This window comes from Kwoniella dejecticola, chromosome 3 (assembly GCF_000512565.2).
Source record: "Kwoniella dejecticola CBS 10117 chromosome 3, complete sequence".
Taxonomy (NCBI): Eukaryota; Fungi; Basidiomycota; class Tremellomycetes; order Tremellales; family Cryptococcaceae; genus Kwoniella; species Kwoniella dejecticola.
Genome location: NC_089303.1, coordinates 127,102 through 141,571, shown reverse-complemented (window position 1 = coordinate 141,571; position 14,470 = coordinate 127,102). Strand labels below are relative to the sequence as shown.

The following is a 14,470-nucleotide window of genomic DNA, read 5'->3' as shown; positions in this document are numbered from 1 at the left end:
AGTAATGCCAGAAGACAATGATACTCGATGACTGATCGCCTGTCCCACTGCCTGCGATGAAAAGTGTGACGCAGATCGTTGATCGTAGTCCGCCGCAGAGTGTCATATCGGAAGGATGCGCACTGCATTTCGATGATGCCACGGTCGACTTCTGGATGCAGCCATTATTTTTTTTCGCCTCTTATTGCAAGGAACAATGATTATCAGCATTGTGCAGCAGAAAGGAGACTACCTTTATGCATTGCGGACCTTCCAGTTGGCTGTCTGACGTAGGAGATGAATCGAGTCGAGTCGAGTCGAGTCATACTTGCAATCGCAAGTTTCGCAACATAGAACTGCACCGAGCATGTATATATCATCAGGATCAATACAGATATGCGCCTCATCCCGTTGTTAAATAAGTCTACTCACTCTTCGACTTGAAGTTCAGCGTAGCCTTTTCTCCGAAGTCATCCCAAGGTGTGTTAGTTGATGATCAGGAGCGAGGGAGTGACCATAGCTACAACCGAACAGACGAACTGAATGGCTGGTCGAGCGATGGGTCCTCTTGTCCAGACGACACCACCGACAAGGAGGACTGTGAGCTTAATCGACATCATTCCACTTACACCGAAAGAAGCTCAAGCGCATATTCCACCAAGGAGCGTACAAGGCCAGAGACCGGATTGAAATCTTGGAAGATTCCACAGCCTAATCAGTCCGGCTTCAAGCCGAGCATATCAAGTCTCTCCAGCGGAAGCATTCCCTCGGGAGAAAGCGGTAACGCACACGTTGATCCAGAATCCAGATCCCTGGATCGAGGAGAAATGCGACTACTCAGTCAATCAGGACAATCCGCTAGACTAGGCAGACGACAGCAGGATCTTAGCTCTAGCAAGCGCGGCTCGTTTAGACAGAGGGCTACAACTGTCAATGAAGTGGAATTTGGGAAACAGGTTCATACTGATGGGGAGGAGACGGATTTCGAGGAGGACGAATAAGCAGGTGTATTCTCTCAGACTGCTTCGATACATGGCCCTTTAACTCTTCAGTATAGAAGTCGCTAGTCCCAGATAAAGTCTGTCATGTACTGTCATCTGTCGGCTGCTTGTCGTTGTCTGAGCTTCATGAACATCATCTGCGTTGGAAGTCCTAGTAGTTGTGTATGCCACTTGTTCTGCTCGAATGCCACTGGTCGATCCTAGGAACGGGATTGATGACTTCATCCTCATCTTCGACGCGTTCACCAACGATCGACCAGAATTTCAGCTCATGTTGGCTTAGCACTTCAATTGGCTTAGCACTTCAATTTGCTCTTTGCTTATCTCTGTCTTTCTTTGACTGTGATCTTGCGCCGAGTTGATTCATGCTTGCCTTGTGTGTAAGACTTCCAAGACTCTCCTCAATCACGGCTCCAACGATCTCGCGTGTCCCATCACTATTCCCCATCCGCGCACTCAATATGCCGCCTCCTCGACCTCGTCGCTCCACGGCGTCCAACGCTCCAATCCGAGAACGATCCACCTCCTCATCCTCTTTATTCGACGCCCCTCTCAAACCCAAAGCATCTGCGCAACCGAAACCGAATCCGAAAGCCAAAGTCCAAGCTAAATCACCAGCGAAAACTAAAGCAAATGGAACAGAGAAAAAAGTATCCGTCAAGCCCAAAACAGTCCTCGCAGACGACGCCAAAGCAGGGGACGATGATCCCGACGCTGGCGACGCTGAACCACCCAAGAAGAAAGCTCGAACTGCCAAAGGCAAAGTATGGCCCCCTCCTGAAATAGCACCTGAGAGACATCCTCCGCGTAACGGGTATCCAATCTTCGAATCACCTTCTACGACCGCAGCACCGAACGGAGGTTTACCGCCTTCGACGACTGAGAAGCGACCGATGTTGTTAGGTGCACATACTTCCATAGCTGGTGGACCTGCTGGGGCATTATTAAGGGCGGGAAAAGCAGGTGCGAACGGATTAGCGATGTTCACGAAGAGTCAGAGGAAATGGGCTAGTAATCCGTATGAGCCGGAAGCTGTAGAACGCTTCAGGGATCTGATGAAGCCCAAAGAAGAGGGTGGTGAGTCATCCAACTCTGCAATAGGAAGAATTGGGCTAAGAGGAGAGAACACGCAGGCTTGGGATACCCACCTGAAAGTATACTAGTGCATGGGAGCTATCTTATCAATCTTGGGTGAGCACCAATACTAACTTGTAGTCATTGGCGACAAGCTGACCTCTCAATCGTGTAGTAACCCAGACCAGTAAGCAGCAAGTCATATGATCCTGTTTGGACGCCTACTGATACTGTAGACTAGGGAGAAATGGAATACATCGTACGAATGTTTCAAAGACGACATTTATCGTTGTCATCAGCTAGGCATCAAGCTGTACAATTGGCAGTGAGTCGCGAAATCTGCTTGCGAATCTTGATGTCATTGACTCGCCGAGACCAGCCCCGGATCAACTGTTGGAGCATGTACAAAAGAAGAAAGTTTCGCCTCCATCGCTAAGGCGATAAACAAGGTTCACAAGGAAGTGCCGGAAGTGGTGACTGTTATCGAAAATATGGTGTGTCCCCTCGGAAGCTCCTTATCTGCATCTGCAATCTTGCTGACCGGTTCATCAGGCAAATGCAGGATCTAACATCGTCGGTACAGCATTCTCCGAATTAGCGTCCATCATTGCCTTGGTCGAGAATAAAGACCGTGTTCGAGTATGCTTAGACACCTGTCACCTATTCGCATCGGGGTATGACCTTAGAACCGAAGAATCGTATGCGGACACCATGAAGAAGTTCGATGAGGAAGTTGGGAATGGATATCTCGGAGGAATGCACTTGAACGATTCAAAGGCGGACTTGGCTGGGAACAAAGACCTACATGAGAACATTGGTCTGTAAGTAAGACCTGTCATTCAAATTCATCGGACTGTATCTTCTTGGTCCGCTCTGTTCGATTAGCTGACTTTTGCGCTACGTCACGCAGTGGCAAAATTGGCTTGACGGGATTTCGATGTATAATGCGGGATCCATTGATGGCTGGAATCCCGCTTGTTCTGGAAACTCCGGCGCCTGAGAAAGCATTGGAGACCGGAGACTTCGCAATCTGGATGAGGGAGATCAAGCTGCTCTATGAGATCCAGGGTATAGATGACGAAGAGTGGAAGACGAGGAAGGATGAGATAGAGGAGAGATGGAGAAAGGAGAGAGATAGTATAAATCCTCCGAAGGAGAAGGGTCTTCCAGCGAAAGGCAAAGCGGCGCCTAAAGGAAAGAAGAAGAGCAAAAAGGATGATAGTGAAGAGGAGGACGATTGAGTCAAAATTGCAGAAAGAAAACAGAAGTTTAGGTTGGACTAGAGCTGTGCATGGTGAGTTCCAATTTTTCTGCAGATATTCGCGTCTTGAGGCTTGCGCCAGTCAAAATTAACAGTTCTCGACTGCATTCAGCTTCAACCCCGACGAAATGGCTTCTCTGTACAGCCTCGATTTCCGTTCAACGATACCACACTTCCACGAAGCACCTGGGCGGAATGATGCAATTCCTTCACCTGATGCCCCCTGTCCTGCCTCAGAGGCCTGATGTTACTCAATGCATATGCACTGACAGTCTGATGCTGACGACGGAGCTGAACCTGTGCACGCCGCTTTTCCAGACCGACAGCCCAGCGAATAAGCCTGAGCGGTATGAAGTTCATCCTTGGTTCCGATAATTACGACTGACTCAGTGAAGCTTCTCCGGGTAAATATCCTTACCATCTTCGGACTTGAAAAGGCAGTGCAATCCGGAGACGAGTAGGTATTGTCTGACATAGGATAACAGAGTAGGCTGAAAAGAGGAAGCACCAGAGCTCAACTCCGCTAAATATAGAGACTCAGGGTGTCCCACTCACAATGCAATGACATTGCCGAATGCGTATATATCCTAAAAGCGAGCGATACCCTCATTCGAAGAGACCCTCACCAACATCAATAATCCTTGCCTACCGCAGTGCGCCTCCAGCTTCTTCGAGCTAAGATACATCATGAGCAAAAAACCGAATTTATCAATAGACACGAAAGCTGCTGAGTTAGGGCACGATATGGAATTAGTAGATACGCGGTTTTTACGTCCCCGACCGGTGCCTTCCTCACCATCGGCCTCGAACGATGGCTCTACAGGTGAGATACGCATGTGTTGATCGCTCAGCATATGATGTTGACATCTGATCGCGATTGAAACCCCAATAGCTGGATCACCTACTTGGCCAGAAGGGTTCAGTGAACGCACGTACGTGCCTGCCCAATTCCTTTCTCACCTCAATACAGGTCAGTCCAACATGCTCCTGCAGTCCATCAGATGGCCATCTTATCTGTTTTCTTATATGCATTAGGATTACCAAGTAGTCCACGATCGAGAGACTTCCGATCTTCCAGAAGAATCGATGGGGACTTGGCATTCCGTGCTGCACCGCGCAGTCGTCCCGTCAGTCCAGGTATAGAGCTACCCACGCCCTCTCCACCCCCATCCGCCGAAGACCGGGATAATTGGTCCAAGCGATCGAGCATCGTAGGCGACGATGGTCAGACATACTTCGCTGCGGCCAAGCAACGAGAATTCATTCCGGGCGAACACGGTGCGCGACATGCTTACAGAGCTCCTTCTAACTTGGATCATCATGCGAAAATCGTGCATGAGTTATTCGCTGATCCCCCAGACCATTTCATTCAGTGAGTGTTCCGATCCGTCTGGTGTGATGCTTCGATACACGGTCAAAGAGTTTTGACCGGTATGATGACCATCTAGTCCTTGAATGCGCTGGATTAGCATCGATCGTGTATGAATCCACGGTAGTCACCTGAACCTGAGCTAAAGGCTTTCTGTCATCAGTAACGGCAGTATGTTCGAATGGAATCGTGCTCGTTCCCAATACGGATCCACAGGCCAATGGACTTTACTACCTTCACCGACCGCATCGATTCCCGGGGCATCACCTACTCGAGCAAGCTCAAGTAACAGTGCTCATGCCTATGCTACTGGACGATCGCCTGGAAGTCCTGGCACGGGTCCTGGACGTCCAGGTCTGTCTCGAAGCAATAGTTTCGTTTCCGGCACTGGCGCTGAAGAGCGATTCTACGGTAATAGAGCTGCCGCGGCTAGAGGTAGTACCAGATCCCTCGTTGGCGTCTTGGAGGGCGACGGAACTCTAGAAGAGGATCAGGAGCAATTTGGACTGAGGATGCAGTCTCCGGGAACGAGTTCCATGCGAAGGAGAAGTACTTATTCTGCTGATAGCGGGTAAGTTCTTGCTCTCCCCTTTTCCGTCAAAATAGGTGACGCGCAGTATATCAATCCAATTACTGACAGCTTTTCTCCATTTTAATGGGATCTGTACATTTAGTTCGCCCAGCTCTCGGCCTACTTCGTCGCTTTGGGCACCCTCGACTATTAGAGACTCCGGGAGAGAGCTGAGACACATGTACAGCTCTGCTTCGGGTCTGATCGGACAGTGAGCGATCTCCTATTTCCTGTCTTCTCACCGATTCTACACCTTCTTCATCGACCGAATGTCTAAATGATCGAAGTGGCTCCATGCTTTCGCCGGACACAGTATCGGAACTCTACCTGAAGAAGGCGACGCCATCGCTCTCAGCGTCATCGATAGCCCTTCTACACCAGTCCAGTCTCCGAGTCAGGCACATGACCTCGATGAAGACTCTAGTGTCAAGCAAAAGAAGAGGCAAGCTTTCAAGCAATTAATGAAAAGCTTGAAAAGCCTAAAACGAAAATCCTCCGCATCATTACGATCACTATCACGTTCAACTTCCAGACGATCGTACCCCGGTACTCTATCTCCCGTTATCGATTCTTCCACTGGCGAACCACTTGCATACGACCAGTACGGCTACGAGGCGCTCAGGCGTCAGCCCCAGAAGGTACCTTTCATCTCTGTAGCTGAGATACAGAGGGCCAGCCAGATGTCTGAAGACGAGCGAAGGGAGTATATGAACAGTCTTCGCGAATACAATTTGACACTCCGACAGTCTCCCTCCGAGAGTGATCTGGTCGCAGGAAGAAGCGGACAAAGTCACGATCACGCTGAGACCTCTTTCAGGAACATAACGCAAGGTGCTTCTTCACCTCGCTTGGGGAGAAGCTTTATCGTCTTGTCCTCTGCTTCAGTCAGACTCTTTGGAGTGGATTATTGACGAAAGTACTAGACATCACCAGCCGTGGCTGGGGGGGAAGAGCATAGCTCATGGAAAGTAAGATAGCTCTGAGAATTTTGAAAATCAAATCTCTCAAAAGTAAAGTTTATACAGTATGACTTGAGTACAGCATTTAACCCACGACGGATTTGCGCACTTGACATTCGGATTCAAAACAGGTCATGCATATCCGACTCATCACCTTGCAGTCCGCATACCATTTCCTCCCCTACGAACTTTATCACCTTTCTCTGAGCTCCTGTGTCTCCGGATCCGAATCGTGGCAATCGACAGCAATTGACCCAAAATATGTAAGTTCTCATCAACGTGCTCCAGCTTCATCCTTATCCCAGTCCAGTCAGACGTACCGCCTCCACGACCTGTACTGTCCTTATCTCCCTTCAGAATCGTTACTCGTACCGCATGCCTCTTCGCAGGTGAGACAACACGTCGCCACTCTGTACGGGACGTAAAGCGCGCAGATCGCTGCGCCGGAAACACAAGCTTTTCCACAGGTCACACAGGTTGCCTGAGAATCCGAGGCTTGACTTTGACTTTGACTTTGACTTTGGCCCGAGGTATAGTCCATATTCATATTTTGGAAAGCCCTGTCCGACAATCTTACCGGTGCGTTACCGGTCGTCCCAACATTCGCATTCGTGCCCGTGCCCGTGCCCGACCCAGAAGCTGTCGTCGTACTAATAGCAGCCTGAGTTGATTGTTGCTGCTGAGACGCCGTCGTATTCTGACCGGATGTGGACATCTTGCCAAATGTTAATGTGATGATCTATTTACCAGATTATAATTGGTAATAAATGCAGATGGTGTTGATACTGTATTGCAGGAGGCTGATTAGAAATCCACGAGGTCAAATATATGTATATATATGATACGTGACCCAAGAAGTCTTTGTACAGTAACTTATACTTGTTTCGTTCCTCGGCTGGGGGCGTATACAGGTAAATCAGCGCACGACGAAAGTCCAGGCATCGTGCAGTGCTGCGAATCATCTGCGTTTGCCTGCCTTTCAGATCTAGCTCCAACACATTTTACATTTCACATTCACAGTATTACAATATGACAAAGGTAGTTTGTCTTCGTGTACAGTAAGAGCAAGAACTCCAAATCCAGATCCAGATCTCAAAACCTAGAACCTTTCCGCCTCACAGAGCTCGAAGGCTAGTCTGATAGTTCTGCCAGCCCCGATTTCGTCGGTCGGATCTAGTCCGACTCCCAGATCGTGGAGCCACACCTTATTTGCAATGTCCAAGTAAGTTACTGTACGACTGAAAGGGATTGACACTGTCCTTTATTGTGCAGCAAGTGATACTGTACTCGTAAGTTGCAGAATTCAGCCAAGGAGCAATGGTTATGTACTGTACTGTAGATTCTAGACTTTCCCTCGCTCGATCCAGTCTCTCAGTTCAGTTCGCCTTCTTGGGCCTCGCCCATCCCATTGAGAAGACTCCTCACCTATCCGGCCATATTCAAGCAGATGTGAACCGCTATCGACGAATATATTATAGCGAGTCTAGGCTTCAATTAGTGACACCGTTACTCAGAGGTTCATCCTCAGTTCCGCCGTTCAGATTAAAAAGCCGTCGGTGCACAAAATGATAGACGATTCGGTTCGCCTCAAAACCCTGGAGTCTAATTTACCCGGCTGTCTGTTCAGTATATCTCGTAGGCATTTTTAAAGACAAGCTGACAGCACCAAATAAGAAGGATAATGTAATGCATATGATGTTCTACTTGTTTGCAATGTATGATGATAATGATAGCGATACGTCACAATGCCCCACAATCAAAGACTCTCTGATTCATCAATCTCACTTCCTTGACCAAATTATGACGCAGTAGGCGCAGGTGTTTTGACGCTTTGAGCTTGATTCTGCGACACTTGACGTTGTTGTTGTTGTTGCGGTTGTGATTGTCTCGACTGCTTATTTCCACCTTGTTGTCCTTCTCCCGTCAATCCCGTTGTCGATGGTACTCGCGCACCGCCTCTTCCACCTATGCAGTAATACAGAAATCGAATCAGCCTCACCGTCGATGATTCTACATAAGTCATGCCAAAAATGCTTACCCGCTCCACCTCTTCCTCTGTTGGGTTGGTTTTGACCACCTCTACCCCTTCCATCCCCTCTTCCTCTGGCACCTGCACCTGCACCTGCATTACCGTTTCCCCTTCCTCTTCCACCTGGTTGATGCTGTGGTCCTTGCCTGCCTACAACTTGGAATCCATCTTCGTCTACTGTAGGTTTCGCCTGCACTTTCTGAGCTTGTTGATTCCGATTCGAAGCCGATGCATTGTTTCCTCCTCTTCCTTTACCTTGACCTCTTCTTGCTTGACCTTGTCCTTGGCCTTTGGCCTGTCCTTGAATCGGTATATCCTTGATCCCCGAGGCAGGTGGGGCGGGTAAAGAGCTACTCTCCACTGTAGTGGGAACATCGACAGCGGACTGAGAAACATGGGCATTCGCTAATTCGTTCTCCTGTATCAGTGCTATGGCCGGTTTTTCGGATTCGGTCGAGACGGTCTGTTCCTCCACCTTGCCTTGAGATTCAGCTTGGATCTGGGTTGGTGCAGGAGTTTGAGCTCCACTTGGAGGCAGAGCGAAAGCTTGTCTGATATGGGCAGCTTCCGTCGCTTCATCGAGATCTTCGTCAGCTGCCCAGTCGAAACTTGACGGAGCGAATGATCCCGGAACAGCGGTCGCTGAAGATCCGATATCGGTCGGAGCATGCGTTGAGTCGATGGGAGTTTGAGGAATCGTCGTTATTGATTCTTGAGGCGGTTGATCCGAAGTCTATCATAGTTGCTCATCAGCGAGATGCTCTTCTTGTTGAGGTTGGAAGCACGAAGCATCTCGGTTTGAGCTGAATTTGCTCGATCATGAGACGGCAATCGACAATTCGCTCACCTGCTCGGCTGTCAGTCTAGGTACGACCTCGGACTCCTCAGCCAGTTCATCGTCTTGCAAGAAATTAAGAGCTCCTTGGGCAGCACCACCATTGACATTTGTCTGAATCGGCTCTTCAATCTGAGTGTCACCATTCGGTAATCCGCTTTCCGACGGGGCTTTCGATTGCGCTTCCTCGACCTCTGGAATTGGCGTTTCTTCTAATTCTCCTTCTTCAGGTGTAGCATCCTCATCTTGGGCGGAGTCGGAGGCAGAGAGCAAGGTCATTAGATGATGAATATGATCGTCTACGAGAAACCAGGGATCAATACGATATTCCCTCCTAATTACTATATTTTATTCGGCGTTGTGGGACCAAAACTAGACTTACTTTCTTCGTCATCTCCTGTTGGACCACTGACTAGTCCCGCGATCACCACTTTGCCAGCCTCACCACCAGTTAGCAAGTCTTCGTACATCCTTCCTATTCTTAGAACATCTGTAGCTTGAACTTCATCTTGGAGATTTGCAGGTAGATCGAGACGCGCAAAGGTGAGATGATCGTGGTCTGACGAGCGGGCTGGGTGGAGCAGCTGGCGCAAACGCAGGAATAGGGATAGAGGGGTCGACAAGGCGGACTGCACAATTCATATTCAACAGTTTAGCTTTGTCAATCACACGATGTCCGACCCGATAATCTCGCGTTCGAAGCTGACTCATGCATGAGGAACGAGCTACATTTGACAAGAAGAGCTTACCTGAAAATCCGATACCTTGCCCGCTATCGTGCTCTCAGCCTCTTGCTTAGCTTGTTCCTTCACCTCTCTTAGTTTTCCAGCCTGCTCCAGCTCGACAGGCTATGCGAGAATGAACCAGTAATCAGCGAGAGGCCCACGCATGAGGGGTTTTGATCGAGAAAAGAATGCAACGCAATCTGCGATTTTAGTCTACGTGAACTCACCTCGATCTGCTTTATCAGATCTTCCAGCTCTTTATATACACCTTCCATCGCAGGTAGAGAAGCTACAGCAGCCTTTTGATCGGCGTTGAGGCTCTCATGAGGCTGAGCAGCGTATCCTCTGAACCGTTGCTACCAATCACATCCAACGTCAGTCCTAGTGCTCACACACCTGAGCACGTTGCATGCCAGTTCGTGATGCTTGTCAATAAGATGAGGGCGTAAAAATATACGCCGACTCACGAGCTTCTTGATCAGCTGTCTTTGTCGCTTCGCAATGACCTCCTCCACCGGTCCTTTCTCCTTAATCCCATTCTCAGAAAGCAAAGGCACACTGTTCTCATCCAGCTTCACCGTCGGCGCCGGAGGAGCCAAGGGCGTATCTTCAATCACTGACGAGGCTCCTGCAGTGGTAATGGATTTGGCCGTGGACTTCTTCTTGTTTCGCTTGGGTTTGGAGCTTGACGGAAGCGCTGCACCGGGAATGGGAGTTGAGGTAGGAGCTGCTCCGGAAGTCGATGGTTGAGCTGACATGATGATCGCCTTGTTTTTGGTGAGATCTTGTGCCGTAAGATTGTAATTGGCAGGTAGTTCGAACAGTAGGCCCTCGTAAAGAGATATCAACGGGGTCGGCAACTTCGTGAGGAGAGTGAGTAACTTTGCGAGAAGAATATCGAAGAATAAGATGTCTTTGGTGAATGACTGCTTCTGTGGACTGGACGGTTGAATGACAATCGCATATAACCGAGCCCGATTTCATGATGTGGAATTACGTACAGTGAAGTGATAACGCTTTTCCCCATCCATGCTCACGTGGATGAGGCATGGCCCGTGATTAAGCTTCGTGCGAGTGAATAAGTGAATAATGAGAACATGAGCGAAACCCAATACTCGGTGAGAGGACCTTGTTAAGTAGGACTCACCAATACATTAATCAAAAAAGCAAACGATCATGTCCAACTTCCAACTTCCTCAAGGATTCACACCTTCCTCCGGTCCCAGTGGGAGCCACGGGGCAGGGAATGGCGGAGGCAATGGTGGACCATCGCCCGAAGAGAGGGAAGCTGCCGAAGCTCGAGCAAGACAACAAGAAGAGATGAAACGAACGATGATAGCTGCCATGCTTGAACCTGCCGCCAGGGAACGATGTGTGTCTTGCTCTCTTTCAATTCCCTTTTTCCCATTTTTATGGGGGCTCGCTCAACAGATTCCATCTTCCTCTTGACCATGACAGGTCACAAACCACATATTACATAACTTCATCGTAGATCAGAATTCAGCTGACAATCTTCTGTTTATCTCATCATCTAGTATCCCGAATATCACTCACCCGACCCCAACTATCCGCGCAAGTCGAAGATCTTCTCGTACGAATGGGCCAACAAGGTCAAATACGTGGTCAAGTAACGGACGAAGCATTGAAAGGACTTCTTGAACAGGTAGGTTGGTTATCTTCCACCTCTCGCCTCACGGCCTATTCCAAGTGATAGGAAGCTGATTGTATTTCTCGTTATACTCTCTTCAACATCAACCTCAACCTCAACCTTCAAACGTTTGTTCAGGTATCCAACCCCCCTCCAAGCAAAAACACTACCCCCGCCGTATCAGCTGGAGGAAGGACCAAATCACTCGGAGGAGGAATAACCGTACGTCCACCGCTTTATGCTCATGTGCACTCGGATCCACTCAAGCATGAGAGCAAAGAGCACAGACTGCTGAGTAGAATATCCATATCCTTCAGATCCAACGTAAACGAGACGACTCAGATTCGGACGAATACGACCTATAGCCATAAAATTACTCCAAACGACTCGGCGATTCTAAATCCCAAAGAGCGAGGTCGCCCACGCCCACATATCGTGCGCAGTCCGCACCTTTCTGGAATGGTCTCTTGTGCATTGTACATTGGTACACTGTACATTGTTCATAACATATATACCCATCATATATACTGTATATCCCAACGTTACCGTTAATGCAGATCCGCAAATTCAAGTATCTGTACCCGTAGTGCTTCTCTTGCGCTTGCAGAGTAGATAGAGTGCACTGGTGACACACTCGCACTCGCACAATCACAGTACGAGTACGAGTACACAGATGAGAGGATCCTCAACGAACCTCTTAGATCTATCTCGCCAAGCTAAGCTAAGCTCATTAGACTCAAGACCATCAAGACCATCAATACCACTTCGAGTTGCGCATCAAGTATATCAAGTATTGAATTTCCGTAATTGTATGCATGCACACATGCACATGCAACAGATTGTATATGAGCACCTAGACTCAACTGAACCCATCCCATCCCAATAACAGATTATTCATAAGCATAAGCAAAGGCAAAGGCAAGCAGATATAATCTATCTATACGACAACAACCCAGACTCGGACGAGGTTATCAGAGAAACCAGCGAACAGAGTTTGGCCGTCAGCGGACCAAGCGAGAGATGTGCATTCGGGTTTTCGGGCTTTTTCAGAGAGACCGTCGAAGTCTGGTCGGAGGTCGTCGACGATGGATCTGTAAAGTGTCCACAACGCGTCAGCAAACTTGTCTTATCTCTTAACTCATGTATTTTGCTTTTCTTTTCTTTGCTTGTGCGAGCGCGAGTGCGAGAGCGCGAAAGAGGAAAGATGGGGAAAGTAGAAAAATGAAAATAATTCTCGCTTCAAACAGAACAAAAACAATGAGAATGAGAAGCGCAACACTCACTTGGACTCAAGGTCGAAGATCTTGATGGAAGAGGCAGTAGCAGCGCACAACCAGTATCGGTTAGGCGAGAAGACGAGGGCGTTGACGACGTCTCCGGCATCAAGAGAGTACAAGTGTTTACCGTCGTTCAAGTCCCAAAGCATGGTGATACCGTCCTTACCACCTGAGGCAGCGAGCGAACCATCGGGAGAGACAGCAAGGGTGTTGATGTATCCGGTGTGACCGTAGTGGTTGGTCTTAAGCTTGCACTTGGAAAGTTCCCAAACCTAATACCAAGCAAAATGGAATCAGCCTTGTGTGTACTCAGTGACCAAGTGAAGTACAAAATCAAGAAACCAAGTGTGATGTTGAGAGTGGATCAGAGATCTTGGTGGATAAAATTGTCTCATCGGGTCTGTTTCACCCCTCTGAAGTAGCAAATATATAGATCGCATCATGTCGAGTCGACGGGAGATCGACGGGGAAGGAGGCGAGGCGAAGATGCCAAATGAAGAGTTGGATTGTGAAAAAGCGAAAAGCTCTGACTCACCTTGACGGTCTTGTCCCAACCGGCGGAAACGATGACGGGGATGACGGGGTTGGGGGAGAATCGAACACATGAAACCCATTCGGAGTGACCGTCTTCGGTGATGTTGAATTTGCATTCACCGAGGGTGTTCCAGAGCTTGATGGTTCGGTCTCGGGAAGCAGAGACGATTTGTCGGTTGTCGGCGGAGAAGGAGACGCTACGAGGGTATTGTCAAGTCAGCTTATTAGTCCATCTATTGCGGCAAACATTCCTTCAACTCCACGAGTAGGCGATGTCGAGCAGACCAAAAGGGGTTCAAATCCAAACTCTAGTGAATTTCGTCTTGAGAAGCTGCGAAGACTTTTCCACGATAATGTAACTAATCTGTCTCTCTCGCGCACACTTCTCCCTTGCAGATCCTCCAAATCTTCTGTGCATGGTGCTACTCCCGAACAAAACAAGAAACAACAGGAGTAAAACCGAAATGACAACTCACGAAAGGACATCACCAGTGTGGCCGACGAATTTTCTAGTGGTCAAACCAGTGTTCAAGTCCCACAATCGGAGGGTGTGGTCCCACGATGAAGAAAGGGCGAATTGACCGTCGGACGAGATGACAACGTCAGACACGAAGTGGTTGTGTCCGTGGAGAATCTTCTTGGGGAAACCGAAAGATCCATCATCTCTTGTCAATTGCCAAACGATAATTGTCTTGTCTAAAAGCCAACCAACGGCAGATCATCAGCATTTCGTTTACATTCATTTCATCCTGCATTCCATCCCATGCCCATCTTCTCCCAATCGCGTATATCTGATCTATTTCCGCTCCAGCCTTCTCTGTCGGCTTTGTATCCTAACACTGCTCCTGAATGAAACGCAGACCCACCCCTGGAAGCAGTCAAGATCATATCCGGGTTCTCGCTCGAGGTAGCGATGGCGGTGATCCAGCCGGAGTGACCGGCGAGGGTACCCTTAAAGACGAGAGGCTCAGCCATGATGATGATAGTCTATGGTACTGTTTTTTTGGGTTTTTAGGTCGAAGATGAGAGATGATGATGACCTTCTTATGATTGAAGGTTTTGTCAGATTGTCAGAATGGAGAATGGATAGTGTGGTCATGCGCTGTACGAGCGTACGGTGGAAAATTGGTAGCAATTCGACATTCAGGGTCATGCACTTTTTTGGTATACTTTCGCCACTGAGTCGAAAATGTCGTTCAACCAGCAAA

At 48.6% G+C, this 14,470-nt stretch overlaps 6 protein-coding genes across 6 annotated transcripts; 3 read left to right on the top strand and 3 right to left on the bottom strand.

Annotated features, from left to right (window-relative positions):
• Window positions 1-1,441: 1,441 nt before the first annotated feature.
• Window positions 1,442-3,295, top strand: I303_102447 (uncharacterized protein; the record flags this gene model as incomplete). Its single annotated transcript, XM_018405803.1, has 7 exons — window positions 1,442-2,057; window positions 2,114-2,171; window positions 2,230-2,241; window positions 2,296-2,379; window positions 2,434-2,548; window positions 2,607-2,875; window positions 2,965-3,295. 7 exons carry the CDS (start codon window positions 1,442-1,444, stop codon window positions 3,293-3,295), a joined length of 1,485 nt encoding a protein of 494 aa, XP_018264297.1.
• A 707-nt stretch (window positions 3,296-4,002) lies between these two features.
• On the top strand, window positions 4,003-6,166 carry I303_102446 (uncharacterized protein; the record flags this gene model as incomplete). Its single annotated transcript, XM_018405802.1, has 6 exons — window positions 4,003-4,138; window positions 4,208-4,285; window positions 4,351-4,687; window positions 4,848-5,255; window positions 5,359-5,466; window positions 5,569-6,166. The coding sequence occupies 6 exons, from the start codon at window positions 4,003-4,005 to the stop codon at window positions 6,164-6,166; spliced, it is 1,665 nt and encodes a 554-aa protein (XP_018264296.1).
• A 391-nt stretch (window positions 6,167-6,557) lies between these two features.
• I303_102445 (uncharacterized protein) lies at window positions 6,558-6,929 on the bottom strand (the record flags this gene model as incomplete). The annotated part of the gene is made up of 1 exon (XM_018405801.1): window positions 6,558-6,929. The coding sequence occupies one exon, from the start codon at window positions 6,927-6,929 to the stop codon at window positions 6,558-6,560; it is 372 nt and encodes a 123-aa protein (XP_018264295.1).
• A 1,083-nt stretch (window positions 6,930-8,012) lies between these two features.
• I303_102444 (uncharacterized protein) lies at window positions 8,013-10,561 on the bottom strand (the record flags this gene model as incomplete). Its single annotated transcript, XM_065968547.1, has 7 exons — window positions 8,013-8,179; window positions 8,253-8,976; window positions 9,091-9,377; window positions 9,461-9,707; window positions 9,828-9,926; window positions 10,031-10,159; window positions 10,271-10,561. The coding sequence occupies 7 exons, from the start codon at window positions 10,559-10,561 to the stop codon at window positions 8,013-8,015; spliced, it is 1,944 nt and encodes a 647-aa protein (XP_065824619.1).
• A 418-nt stretch (window positions 10,562-10,979) lies between these two features.
• On the top strand, window positions 10,980-11,816 carry I303_102443 (uncharacterized protein; the record flags this gene model as incomplete). Its single annotated transcript, XM_018405799.1, has 4 exons — window positions 10,980-11,175; window positions 11,339-11,466; window positions 11,590-11,673; window positions 11,769-11,816. 4 exons carry the CDS (start codon window positions 10,980-10,982, stop codon window positions 11,814-11,816), a joined length of 456 nt encoding a protein of 151 aa, XP_018264293.1.
• Window positions 11,817-12,388: 572 nt separating this feature from the next.
• On the bottom strand, window positions 12,389-14,237 carry I303_102442 (40S ribosomal protein RACK1; the record flags this gene model as incomplete). The annotated part of the gene is made up of 5 exons (XM_018405798.1): window positions 12,389-12,542; window positions 12,735-13,000; window positions 13,264-13,459; window positions 13,739-13,958; window positions 14,129-14,237. 5 exons carry the CDS (start codon window positions 14,235-14,237, stop codon window positions 12,389-12,391), a joined length of 945 nt encoding a protein of 314 aa, XP_018264292.1.
• Window positions 14,238-14,470: the final 233 nt, after the last annotated feature.